Here is a 12,084-nt window from a genome sequence, read left to right on the forward strand (position 1 = left end):
GCACTGCAGTTATTTGGTGGGGCAATTAATTAATCGCTCCACACCAAAGACATAGAAAACTGAGCCATCACTACAAATTTGCCTGTAAGTTAGAAACAGTATCAAAGAGACTTTAATTCGTTAAATGTCAGTTGAAGTGGTCACTTCAAAAGGAAAAGGAGCATGCATGCTATGTTAATGTGATAAACTTTTCTTTTGTTTAACGTTACATACTTTGATACATGTATTCGACAAAACAGTAAAATATAAAACTTTGGAAACTTCAGTCAGCCCATCTTTTTGTGGAAAAACAATATATTTTCCCAAACCCAACAGAAAGTTTTATCTCAACCTGTGATATGAGAAATTTCATGAAGTTTGGTATTATGCACTACCTTGGATAATCAGTGGGGGCGCTGTTGCATGATCCTCTGGTAAATGAGAAAGATTACATTCTCTTTTTACCTACCCTAAGGCTTACAACAAAAATACAACTACAGGTTATAGAGACAAAGGAACAAGACAGACAATGTCCCATTAGAATTCAACAAATAAAATGATTTCAATTTCAATTTATTCTTATCTTCATTACAGAGTTCATCAAATTTTGGATTCCATCCATAAAAATCAGTTGGCCACATGCACAATAAAATGCCTTGGCCATAGTAAGCTCGCACTACTAAAACGGGTAAAAAACTAAAATCTAGAATTATCATATTCATTGGAGCATATGCTCAACTGCATCCTGCAACAGATGCCAGATTAAACAAAATATACAGTAACATATGGCACTTAACAGTGGTAGCTATTGCACCATATTAGAATTTCACCACTTAATTTTTCTCTCAACATTACGAATCTGTGATAATTGTTCCACCATATTTGAATGGCACTCCTTAATTTCCTTGCCAACATTACCAGATATATGTACAAATTAGTGTATCTGTGATACCTTGTGTTTCAGAATGACCTGCTAACTGTGTTGGCACAAATACACCCTCTTTAATATTTGACACAGACGAAAGATTGCTGCACTAGTGAACACTGCATCAATAGTAGTGCTGACATCCTCGAGTGTCCATAAACCATTTTCAAATGTCCATCATAATTTGCAGTTCAACCAATGAGAGAATGGCAGTTCAACAAAGGAGAGTGGTTTACATGTCCATGAAACATTTTCATTTTCATTTTGCATTTCTATGATTTCACGTACAATGTAGGTGGGCAAGGTTATTAGTCCTGTGATTCTTTTTAAAATCAATGTCATATAAGGAATTCTTGAGCACGCTAAAAGGACCATACTTATTGAAAAGAGTAGGGGTGTACGAGTGGATCAAATCTATCAGTCTTATACAGCTCGTACCTATGATACAAAAGGTATGCTATGCCTTTAGGTAATTAACCAGTTATTCAGAATGAAAGAAAACTTCAGCTTTCAACTTAACCATAATTTCAAGTACTTTTCTGGTTATTCTGTCATCAAAGAAGAAAGGTTCCTCCTGTTTCTCTGAGTTTGCAGTGGTGAATCTGTCAGGTATGCTAGCCTAGGTGCCAGCCTTTTTAGCTTTAGCTTATTCTCTCTGTTGCTCCTGGGAGACAGAGAGAACATGCTAAAGCTGATAAGGCGGACATCCAGGCTAGCGGTATGTTCAGTACTGTATTTATTGCTGCAATTTGTTTTGTCAGACTTGTTTGTTACAAAGACTTTTAATAGCAAGTTTGATGAGACTTATCACAAATCAGCTAGTCCTCATATCCATGCGTTAAGTCATTGACGACTGCATTCCTAACCAAGTCCTTGATGTACTCTTTCTCTTTTGCAAAGTCATGGATCAGGGTAAAGTAGGAAAATAATCCCTCAAATTCCCCTTCAATTGTCTTATTCTCGTAGTAGTGGTACAGCTTGTCATGTCGGAAGCCAAACCCGACGATGTCCACCATGTCACAGAAGTGGAAAGCTGTGATGATGGAGATGGTACCAATTGTTGGGATGTTCTGGAGAACAAAACAGAAGCTGTTAGAAACTGGTACTATTGAGTTTATTGGGATGCCCTTTAAATAGCTCAGATTGAGCTAATCTTCCAGTGCTCATACAACAAAAAACATACAGTATATACTACTACATGTAATACTAAACAGTTACAATAACATACAGATACAGATCAGACATACATGCAAATACGTACATAAAGTCTAACATCAAGAGGTGAGGTCAGAGGGCATACTAAGATATACACTAAAAACCATTATGATCCGTAAAATTGTTCTATCATCCTCTTGAAAGCCAACATCATTTTGCAAAAAAGTCACTAGAAAGCGAACATCTTCTTCCACATTCTCACAAATATTACCATATATTGACAATGGCCCCTAAAAATGAAATGGTCCAAGGACACTTAATACATACATAAGTGTCTTCATTCCACGCAGATCACATAATAATGAACATAAAGTAAAAGCTCTCAGTATCATAAATACAAAAATAGCATAGTTGCTATTCTGATTTCTTCAGATATCCCAAAGATAATGTGTTTTGCTTACGATCATTCCAACATGTTCATATGACGTACTGCGGGCAATCTGGGGGTTCAAGATGTGGATGTGGCTGGAATCAACATTTAAAGTCTCCCCGATCTCCTTCCAGAATGATCCTTCAGGCTTTTCCTATGACAAGAAAACAACAGGAATCAATCAAATACATCAAAAGTTATGTACAGTCAAACCTGCCCAAGACGACCACCTGGGGGACCGGAGAAAAGCGGTCGATTTGGACAGGTGGTCGCTGAGAAGAGTATCGACTCAAAACATGCCCAATGCAAAGTATAAATGGTTTCCGTTGTGTTTAATGGCAAATAGCAAGCACACTGCACGCACGTAAAGAAGCAAGGTCTTTAATGTCAAATACAACACGCACATTGTAGATTGTAAATTTAACCCCAAGCTTGTATCGAGCTTTTATATGATACAGTGTTTTAAAGCTCAATATTTGTACCCTAACGTTTTAGACAGAAAGGGAACTTTGATGTTGTCAGTTACCATACAAGCCATGCGTCGCTGTGTTCTTGATCGCCGTATCTGAAATAGCTACGGTGCACCTTTCGAATTCGATGCCCGGTACGTCCCGATAGCGTACTAACTTAACCACGGGTGAATGTACAGTACAGTTGGACAAAAGCACTCACACAGATCTTTCTTAAAAAGGTATGAGCTACACAGATCTTTCTTAAAAAAGTATAAGGCTATATACGTTTCAGCATTCGTTCACTTTATAATGATAGTCTATAGATTTAAAAGAAAACTTCTGCAACAACTAAATTCGGATTTTCTTACAACGAAATTTCCTCCCATATTACAGTAGACTGCCCCATTGATCCACCCATTCACCGCCGTCATCTTTATTCTAAACATAACATCGTAATGACAGTCAAAATCCGACGCAAACTGGCCGATTTCAGCACAACATCGCGCTAGTTATCATAAAAAAATCGGTGAAAACCTCAATTTTGAAAATGATGCGGTCGTTATGGGTCCCAATTTGAGCCGGTCGCGGTCGCGTTGGCCAGGTGGTCGTTGAGTAAAGGTCGCTTAATGCTTACGTCAATGGGAAAAAAAATCGGGACCGAGAAAAAGCGGTCGAAATGGCCAGGTGGTCGCTGAGAAGAGGTGGTCGCTCGGGCAGGTTTGACTGTATTACTATTAGTAAGTACAGAGGGGAAAGAGACCAAGGCACAAGGTAAACAATGTGATCTGAAAATCTCTTCAATATGCATTCCTTTTAATGTAAATGTCTTTAAGTTTCCAAGCTTAAGGATTTCATTTCACAGTAGAGTGTTCACAGTGGTTTTAGCTGTATGGTGGTACACGGTGGTAGGCAGAACAAGCATTTTCAAGTTTGCATGAAGAGGTTACTGTAAAAACTGCAAACATTAAACCACAATGAAAAGTTCCAAATTTACAGTATGGCTAAAGGTGTTGGAATACAGGTCCAGGACTAGTATAACACAACATCATTAAGAAGATATTACCAAAGAGTAGAGAGAGTTTTGGTAAATGCAAATATTCTTACTTTTTTTCATGATTGCACTGATACTGCAGAAGAAAGTGTGATTCAATAAATGATCCCACCTTTTGAACAACTGCCAACAGCCAGGCCAAGTCGTCAGTCTTGTATGGCACAATGATATAATCTGCATCAGGGTCAACTTCTTTAGATGTGGCACTCTCAGGGTACAGGAAACGAAAGGTCGTTTTGGACCCAATATCCTTCTCGTACCCATGGACAGGAGCCTCGTTCATTCTGTAGACAAAATTGCATTTACTCTTTTTTTGTGTTTTCACACTATAGCACTATTCTTATGGTGGTTTATCTGTGATGGTAACTCACAAACAAGCTTTCATTGAGATGTCAGCAAGGGGTCAAAGCAGTGTTCTAGCTAGCCTGAAATTTTTTCAGTCCTTTGGGTTTTGAATGGAAATCTAGTCGAGAGTGGTGAAGGGCGCATTATCCCCGGGAAAATTGTGAAATGTAGACACTCTAAAATGCTCTTTCCTGCATTCTGCAGGGAAAATTTTGCTAGTAGATTCAGCTAGGTTCAATGACATCTGTTTGGGTGAAAAAATCCAAAAGGGTTTTAGCTAACAGAGGACAGAATGGGCAAAATTTGTTTCTGTCCAGAGTGGCAAAATTCCGTCAAATGACCAAAGGACGGATGCTGGGTAGAACCCTTGGTCAAAGGTACCCGGCAGACGGGGGCCGATACAGACTGCCAGCCACCTTTCACCTAACATCTCACTTCCGTTAAGGATATGTAAGCCTTTGGGTCATTTCAACTTGAGAAGGGTCAGAGAACTAACTGAAAGCTTTATAGGGTGTACAAAAGTTAGGTATAAAACTTTTACTGGTACTATTTAAACTTATACAATTTTCCAGTATGCAGCTAGAAAACGTTTCTAAAACTATCTGGAAACAGCTGCAAATGACAGGATACAGGGATCTATCTGCTGTCTCCTCTTACCTCATGACGATGTCATACTTGTCTATCGTTGACCCAAGATTCTCACCGCTGACAAGTCCAGAGCTGCCAACAACAATACATCTGCGACACTTGCCTCCTCTGTACAACAACATAACATGTTTGTTAACATCTCAACTCTGCGGCCATGTTTTATTTGTTACGTGTTATTTTTGGTCCTGCTTGTATTGTGTCATGTTCAGGTCACCTTGCTCAGCAATGAACTGATCCAGCCACATACAGTGTAATATTATACCAGGTAGGAGAGATGATGTTATGGTGACACAATGGTAGGCAAAAATCTTTAAAGCAGGCAATTGGCAAAAGATAAAAGTTCACAGGTCCATTAGTAATCTGATCTGCTAATTTTGAATTCTATTTACATGTAGTAATCTAATTTGATAACATTCTCTTACTTACCAATCACTGCGTACCCTGGATGTTTACAAAAAACAGCGACTAGTTGTATTGCAAACTCTCATTTAAGTCACAGTTCCTTTTCTGGCTTCAAGGATGAAGTAGTAACTCAATGATAATAATACAAATGGTTCTCTACAACATAGTTAACTTCCAGGACAGCCTTCATGCTGAGGCTGATTGTTGTGGCTCACTTACCCTGTTAAGAGTGCGGGTTCAGAATTAGGCAGCAAATCTAGAAGCTGGTCTATCTTCTTACCTGAAATGTACAAAAAGATATACAGTTTTATTCTTTCATTAAGTACAAATGCAGATGGAATGGTAGAATCGGAAACAAATGAACTGTTTGAATATCAATACAATCTTTTACAGAATACAATGAAAGATGGTTATACTGGCTATACTGATACAGAAGTCATGTAAGATCCTGACAAGTAAGAGCAGAAGTAACTCAGACTGTGATCTTAATGATATAAAGAAAAGCAAAGTGCTTACAGTCCTGGTCTGATAAATAAAAAGGAAGTTTGTCATGTCCATCATCCATCATTCCCTTCCACTCTCTGAAGCCTTTCTTAACAAACAGTGGTAAGTTGGTGTTAAACCTGTGTCGGGATACAGCATAACCAGTATTAGAGCAAACATCATATATTGCGCAAAATAACTGTATAACATCAACTTGACTCATCCTGCTATAGAATTGTATCGTTCGTAAATCACATTTAGTGATAGCATGTGGGACTGTTATTGCTCTTCAGTTGAATCTCAAAACCTGCTTTGACGAAAAATTTTATCAAAGAAGGTTAGATCATAAGACTCAAATCATATTACAGTCAAACCTTTATCAACAGCCACCTTTGCATAGCAGCCACCTGGCCATAGTGGGCACTTTTTTTCGGTCCCTTGGATTCGTAATGATTAAGAAATACGCTAAGCGGCCACCTGTCCAACGCCGCCATGGCCACACGATTTCCGGTCCCCTTGATACAGAAACACTGCCTATTGCAACCATACTGCAGCCTTATGTCACTTTGCACCAAGTTTGAAATTGTAGTTTGCGAGGATTTTGAGTTCCTGACAGGGTCATTTTGGCGGTAGCAGAAGGTATGCATGCCTTGAGCATTAAAGTAGAAGTCTTTGTCGGTGAATTTACCGATCAAGACAATGTTACTTGGTGAGAAAGATTAGTGGGAACTGAAATCATGTGTAGCTTGCTCATGGTCAATTGATCAACATTTTCTCTATAGTGGCCACTTGTCTACAGTGGCCATACCGGTATTTATCCAGTCCCTTGAGTGGCCGCTATAGACAGGTTTGACTGTATACATAGCACTGCAATGCCAAGTCACATAGAAATTTAAATCAAATTTAAATTCAACCATGTGGTAGCAGGACAGTCATCATGGCTAGTAGTCTTTAACTCTTACTTTGGATTCATCTCTGTAACCTTACTCCTGGCATATCCTGGTACACAGGTGTCACCTTCTGGATACCTGAAAAAACAAGTAAGCTTTTAGTGTCCAAAGTACAATAAAACTGTAATGCAAACCGTCCTGCAAATTGAATGTTAAAGTGTTATCAGCTACCATGCAATTTGCTGTTATAGCAATTGGCATAACTTCAGTCTACCCTGGGATGGAGAATTTAGAATACATGTACTATGAAACAGATACAGTCAATTCAATACCAAGCCAGGCTTTTTTAGTGACAATAGTCAAAAGTATGAAGAACTAAGAAGTTCTGTTATCACAGAAAAGAGAAGAAATATACAACATAATAGACAGACACATGCATATACAATATATTGCTACATGAATGAATTGATTGTATATTGTGCGTGAATCATTACCAACAAAAGTAGTCCACATTGTCAATGAAATACCACACACTCCATCACATACTCACTTAATAGGGTGAGAGAATTTTGGTCCAGGTGGTCTGTGAAGTGTGCAAGAATATCAAATTAAATTGTGTGCATCCAAGTTAAACAAAATCTGTTGAAAACGCTCTGTAACCATATAAAAATGTAGGCATTTCAAAGTAGCTGAAGCATGCAAAAAATGTCAACACGAATAAGAAGAGTAACTTACCTTATCCCTATTCTTTTTAGAAACACTTCATCTGAAATGTAAGAGGAGAAACACTTAGATTGCCTTAAAAAAATGATACCTTCCTTTAACTGATGTATCAAACTATAACTATATAATAATTCATCACTCAAAGCTACACACCCAAACATTATGCATATATCATTGAGCAGTGGCTACAGTGACATAATTGTGAGTACACATAGTATTATGAGATTGCTGACAACACTTACCCGTATAATTGAGTGAACGGTAATATTCTTGCAGACTCGGGCCTTCTCTTTGCTGAATCTTGTGGCTAAGATAACTGTAGAAAACATTGATCATGATGACCCCAGCTCCAAGCAGGAAGACAAAAAGTCTCATAGCCAGCTCCATGGTTCTCATGGTGACACGTCTTTTCATTACGTCTTTATGTCATCTTCTGTCGCCGTGTAGTGGAAATACATGTCATTGTTGTTTAAAATGTTGGCACTTGTTATAGTTGCTCTCATCATGTTAGCCTGTAGACACTATGACGTGACATTCAGCACTTCCAGTCTTGTGTCTGACATTCAGCACTTCCACAAAGTCTTGTGTCTGACTTGAATCTTGTGGGTCCATCAAGAACAAGTCATAATTTAGGAAAAGTAGTAGACAAATCTTGAACTTGCTCAGGACAGCAAGGCTGTACAGCTGTGATCACACAGATGTCATCAAGACTTCTCACACTGCTGACAACATCTTCTGTTCTGCGTGGGCTCTGAGGAAAAAAAAGGAAAAAGAATTATGTAGGTAATGTTGTATGTCATTTTCTTTTGTATATGGTGTCTATAGCGCTATACAATGCAGGCTTTTCATATGAGTGATGACATCATTTGTTGTCATGGTCACAAGGGGCACTAATTATAGTTATCATATTATGACATCAATGAAAATTGGATATTTATAGAAGGAAAGCCTTACGGCATTTTCGACAACAAGGCCATCATGATATTGTAACAACATAAACTTATTAGGGTCTGCATGTCCTTTCCGTTTAAGCGATTCATGCTATTTTACTGTACCATTTATTGCAGCCGGACCATTCTAATTCAACGTTAATTGTTATCTTCGTGAAGCATTCTTGAACGTTTTAATTCTACGTTATTTGTTATCTGAATTCAATGTTAAGCTTTACATTGAAACATTCTTTGTGACGAACAGACCAGTGGAAGCAATGTCAGATAACTCTTGAAGATCATACTGGGTCCAAGACGATATAATTATCACTGGCTCCACACGCAATAAGCCAGCAGTTTTGACACAAAAGTTCCGCCACTTCATGCAGAGTCTTGCTGAACAAGTTAGGCTTCCGAACTTACTATTAAACGTTGTTGGTTTTAAGTTAAGCGTTACCTGTACTCTTCAATTTACCATTTACGTTGCCAGTGTAACAGTGGGGTTCAACAAGTACCGCCTACCGTCCTTGCCAAGTAGCTCTGAGCTTTTGTAGCGACAGCGGTAGCGTGCTTGCTTTGTAATCTGCCGACCCGGGATCGATCCCGGGTGTTGGCATGTTTGTTTCTTTCTGTTCTTACTCGCCCCTCTAAATTTATAATTCTACACCAGCATCCCCCCATGCAGACCCTCTTTATACCAAGTTGCATATCCAGCACCAAAATTATGTTAGCACACCCCATCGAATCTGGAAACCGTATAATATATTCTTTAACAGAATTCGTCACCTTCAAACCTTCAAGACTTAAACAAAGTTCGCGTCTGATTTTGCAGTTACACTGCAAATTATGTTGTACACAAACAAGTTACACAAGCACATGGTATTTTGATTCACCCTGGGCTTGGTGAGTTAAAAAATAACCCACGATTACATTGCGTATAGCTATAGATAATGTGTTATTCGCTCTCAAACCTGGCAAACATATGGAAACCTTTACCTTGGCCTTGGCTGTTGCGTTATAAAATCACATCCATCATCAACACCCCCTCCCCTCGAACAACAATCTCAGCATGTGTGACCTCTAACCTTCATGGCATCCACACGCTTATTGCTTCGTTATAACCATTACAAACTACACCATGCACTATCATTTGCTATAATTCTAGCTTATTTCGATATTGTTCATTCACAATAAAAAGGCCCCAGTTGAATAAAATTGATATTTATGCATTTTCATTTAGATATTCATTCGATCTGCTGCGGTACTCCTTGTCCGATGATGTCACCATGGCGATGTTGCTAGGCCGTTTCACCGCTACTTGTTTATTCCCATTCCGCAATCTTCTTTTAAAGCATAACTGATATCCTATACTGCCTTAAGATATTCTATGATTAGTCTATATTATATTTAATGTAATCAATGTTGCTTTATTTCGTTTTCGTGAATTTAAACACATCTTCTACAAGCGAACTACTTTCGGCGGATGGACTCGTGTCATTAGCACCCCCAAAAATAGATCCCAATCAAAGATGGCGGGCAGTGTCAAGAATATTTGTGGGTTCGTTGGGTTTTCTTTACATTTCTGTAACGGAATCGCAATGGTAATCAGATATCATATCGCTAAAGCGTGTTTAGGGATGTACCAAGTTATGTAGTGTTAGCTAAGTTTGTTGTCTCTCGCTTTATTTCAAACACAACTGGTTTTAGTTGACAGTGTTGTCACACGTTGGTTGCGACAACAGACTGGATCAGTCCCAAACGTGTTGAGCTGGCTGCCAAAAAATGTTGGTACAAATGTATTACATTTTGTCGTGCATGCATTTTCTTTTCTGATAATGATAGCCTGCTGTAAGTCTAGAACTCATCAGAAACTTCGAGAATCACGATCTGCTCATCTCAGCTGACAATGACTTGATTGTTGTTGTTTACCGTCTGAAGAAATAATTTGTTTACCATTCGAAGGTACTTGACGCAACGGTGTGATGGTTTAACGTAAACTTTCCCATCTTAGGTAAACTGAGGTGTGAGTAAGAAGAAAATGGCCATGGCAGCTAAGCCTTTAAACAAGAACTTCAATAGGAACGGGATGCGAACCAACGGGGTGGTGATACCGGACACTCTGGTCGCACCTCGGGCCAGCCAACCAGTTCCCAACCACCTTCTGGATACCAGTAAGTTTTGATACCGAATACAGGAGAGAAGGCACCTGCCTGTTGTGTCCTGATCTTCACTCTTCACATGACATACCTGTGACTCTCCCAGTATCTATCTAGCCTAGACTTGAACTTGTTGATACTAACTATGAGCCGCAACTACTGCATCTGGTAAAGAGTTCAAGTTGGCCTGACAGGCTTTAGCCATGGCAACTAGACATGGAAAGACGAATTTAATTTATATTAATATGCAGTGTATCCTCATGTAACCTGTTATATAAAATACATCCTTCCATCATACCTTAGTAGTTACCTCGGCCAGACAGGTTTGTCTTCAGAATCAGAACAAAATATTTCAAAGCCCCCAATACGTTTATTTATTGTACATGAATATTAAATCACACACAAGTGGGACAGCGTGGCGCAATCGGCAGCATGTTTGACTCAGGTCCAGAAGGTCCTGAGTTCGAACCCCGCCATGTCACCGATCTTGTGCCCTTGGGAAAAGCACTTAACACGACTTTCCTCATTTCACTCAAGTGAAAAATGAGTAAATAGGCTACAAAGGTGTTCAGTAAGTTGAAGTTGGTAGCGTCAAAACAAAAGAAGAAGAAGAAGACACATAATACAACATTTTTCAAGGTCATTGCTGAGTACTATACTAGTAGTTGTTCAAAACGATAATCTGTAATTAAAAAAACAAAACTACTAGTACTACTAGTAGTAAGCCTTGTAATGGTGGTGGTTTAATTTTTGCATTTTTCTTGGTGACTTCTCCACTGCCAATTCATGACATTGTAAATATTTGTTTCCATCGTTTCCAATGTAAGCCAGATAGTGACTACTACAAAATTATTTCAACCACTTACTGAAAATCATCTTTCCCTTTCAATACAAAGCAAAGACTTGATACAAAGTTAACTTTCATGAAAATTGAATTTACAGTATATCAGAAGAGCTTGTTGATTCCTGATCCCAAATTTCATACCTTGACTTTCAATTAACAGATGGATAACAGCACAGTTTTGGTGCTTTGTCACGGTATGTATCACTGATATACTATAAATGCAGAAACTTTTGCGGTGGTTTAATGTTCGCAGTTTTTGCGGTGGCCCCTTCACCGCAAGTTCAATACCACCGCAAACATTTTTCCATGGCAGTAAGAGACTACGGTGCATGGTGCTACCGTGAACTTAAAACCACTGCGAAAAGTCCATTTTTCCCTGCTACCGCGAAATTAAATCCCCGCGAACTTAAATGCATTTACAGTAGTGTCCTTGCCCTCAAACCCCAGATGTCAGTTTAAGAATGAATGAAGTGCCCTTGGTGGGATGTCACATTCTCTCCATGTCCCAACCCTGACCCTTACCTTGCTCCCTGTTGTACCATTATTCATGTTTTATTCAGATCAGGTTGTGACCCTTTCTTTCTGCACACTCTATCATGTCCCTGCAAAAGGTCCAATACAGTATGGCTTTCCTCTAAGGGCTAGAAACCTTTATTACGTCTACGAACCAGA

General features: G+C 38.9%; 2 protein-coding genes across 3 annotated transcripts in view; one reads left to right on the top strand and one right to left on the bottom strand.

The window, feature by feature from the left end:
* Positions 1–516: 516 nt before the first annotated feature.
* Positions 517–9,566, bottom strand: LOC118424058 (CMP-N-acetylneuraminate-beta-1,4-galactoside alpha-2,3-sialyltransferase-like). 2 transcript variants are annotated; one of them, XM_035832519.1, is made up of 11 exons: positions 9,409–9,566; positions 7,726–8,234; positions 7,496–7,526; positions 7,311–7,343; positions 6,833–6,898; positions 5,904–6,010; positions 5,607–5,667; positions 4,995–5,093; positions 4,105–4,276; positions 2,521–2,643; positions 1,723–1,974 (listed from the first exon to the last, which is right to left on the bottom strand). In XM_035832519.1, exons 2-11 carry the CDS (start codon positions 7,895–7,897, stop codon positions 1,723–1,725), a joined length of 1,116 nt encoding a protein of 371 aa, XP_035688412.1. In that variant the 5' UTR covers positions 7,898–8,234; positions 9,409–9,566. The 2 variants fall into 2 exon arrangements, with proteins under 2 accessions (XP_035688413.1, XP_035688412.1); XM_035832520.1 differs by lacking the exon at positions 9,409–9,566 and having other exon boundaries at positions 517–1,974; positions 7,726–8,035.
* Positions 9,567–9,758: 192 nt separating this feature from the next.
* Positions 9,759–12,084, top strand: part of LOC118424019 (cilia- and flagella-associated protein 221-like) — a gene marked incomplete in the record, with an annotated part of 17,923 nt that continues 15,597 nt past the window's right edge. The window contains 2 exon segments of the mRNA XM_035832436.1: positions 9,759–9,970; positions 10,424–10,583. Of these exon segments, the coding sequence (XP_035688329.1) occupies positions 10,451–10,583 (133 nt within the window).

Source organism: Branchiostoma floridae, chromosome 10 (genome assembly GCF_000003815.2).
Source record: "Branchiostoma floridae strain S238N-H82 chromosome 10, Bfl_VNyyK, whole genome shotgun sequence".
NCBI classification, from domain to species: domain Eukaryota; kingdom Metazoa; phylum Chordata; class Leptocardii; order Amphioxiformes; family Branchiostomatidae; genus Branchiostoma; species Branchiostoma floridae.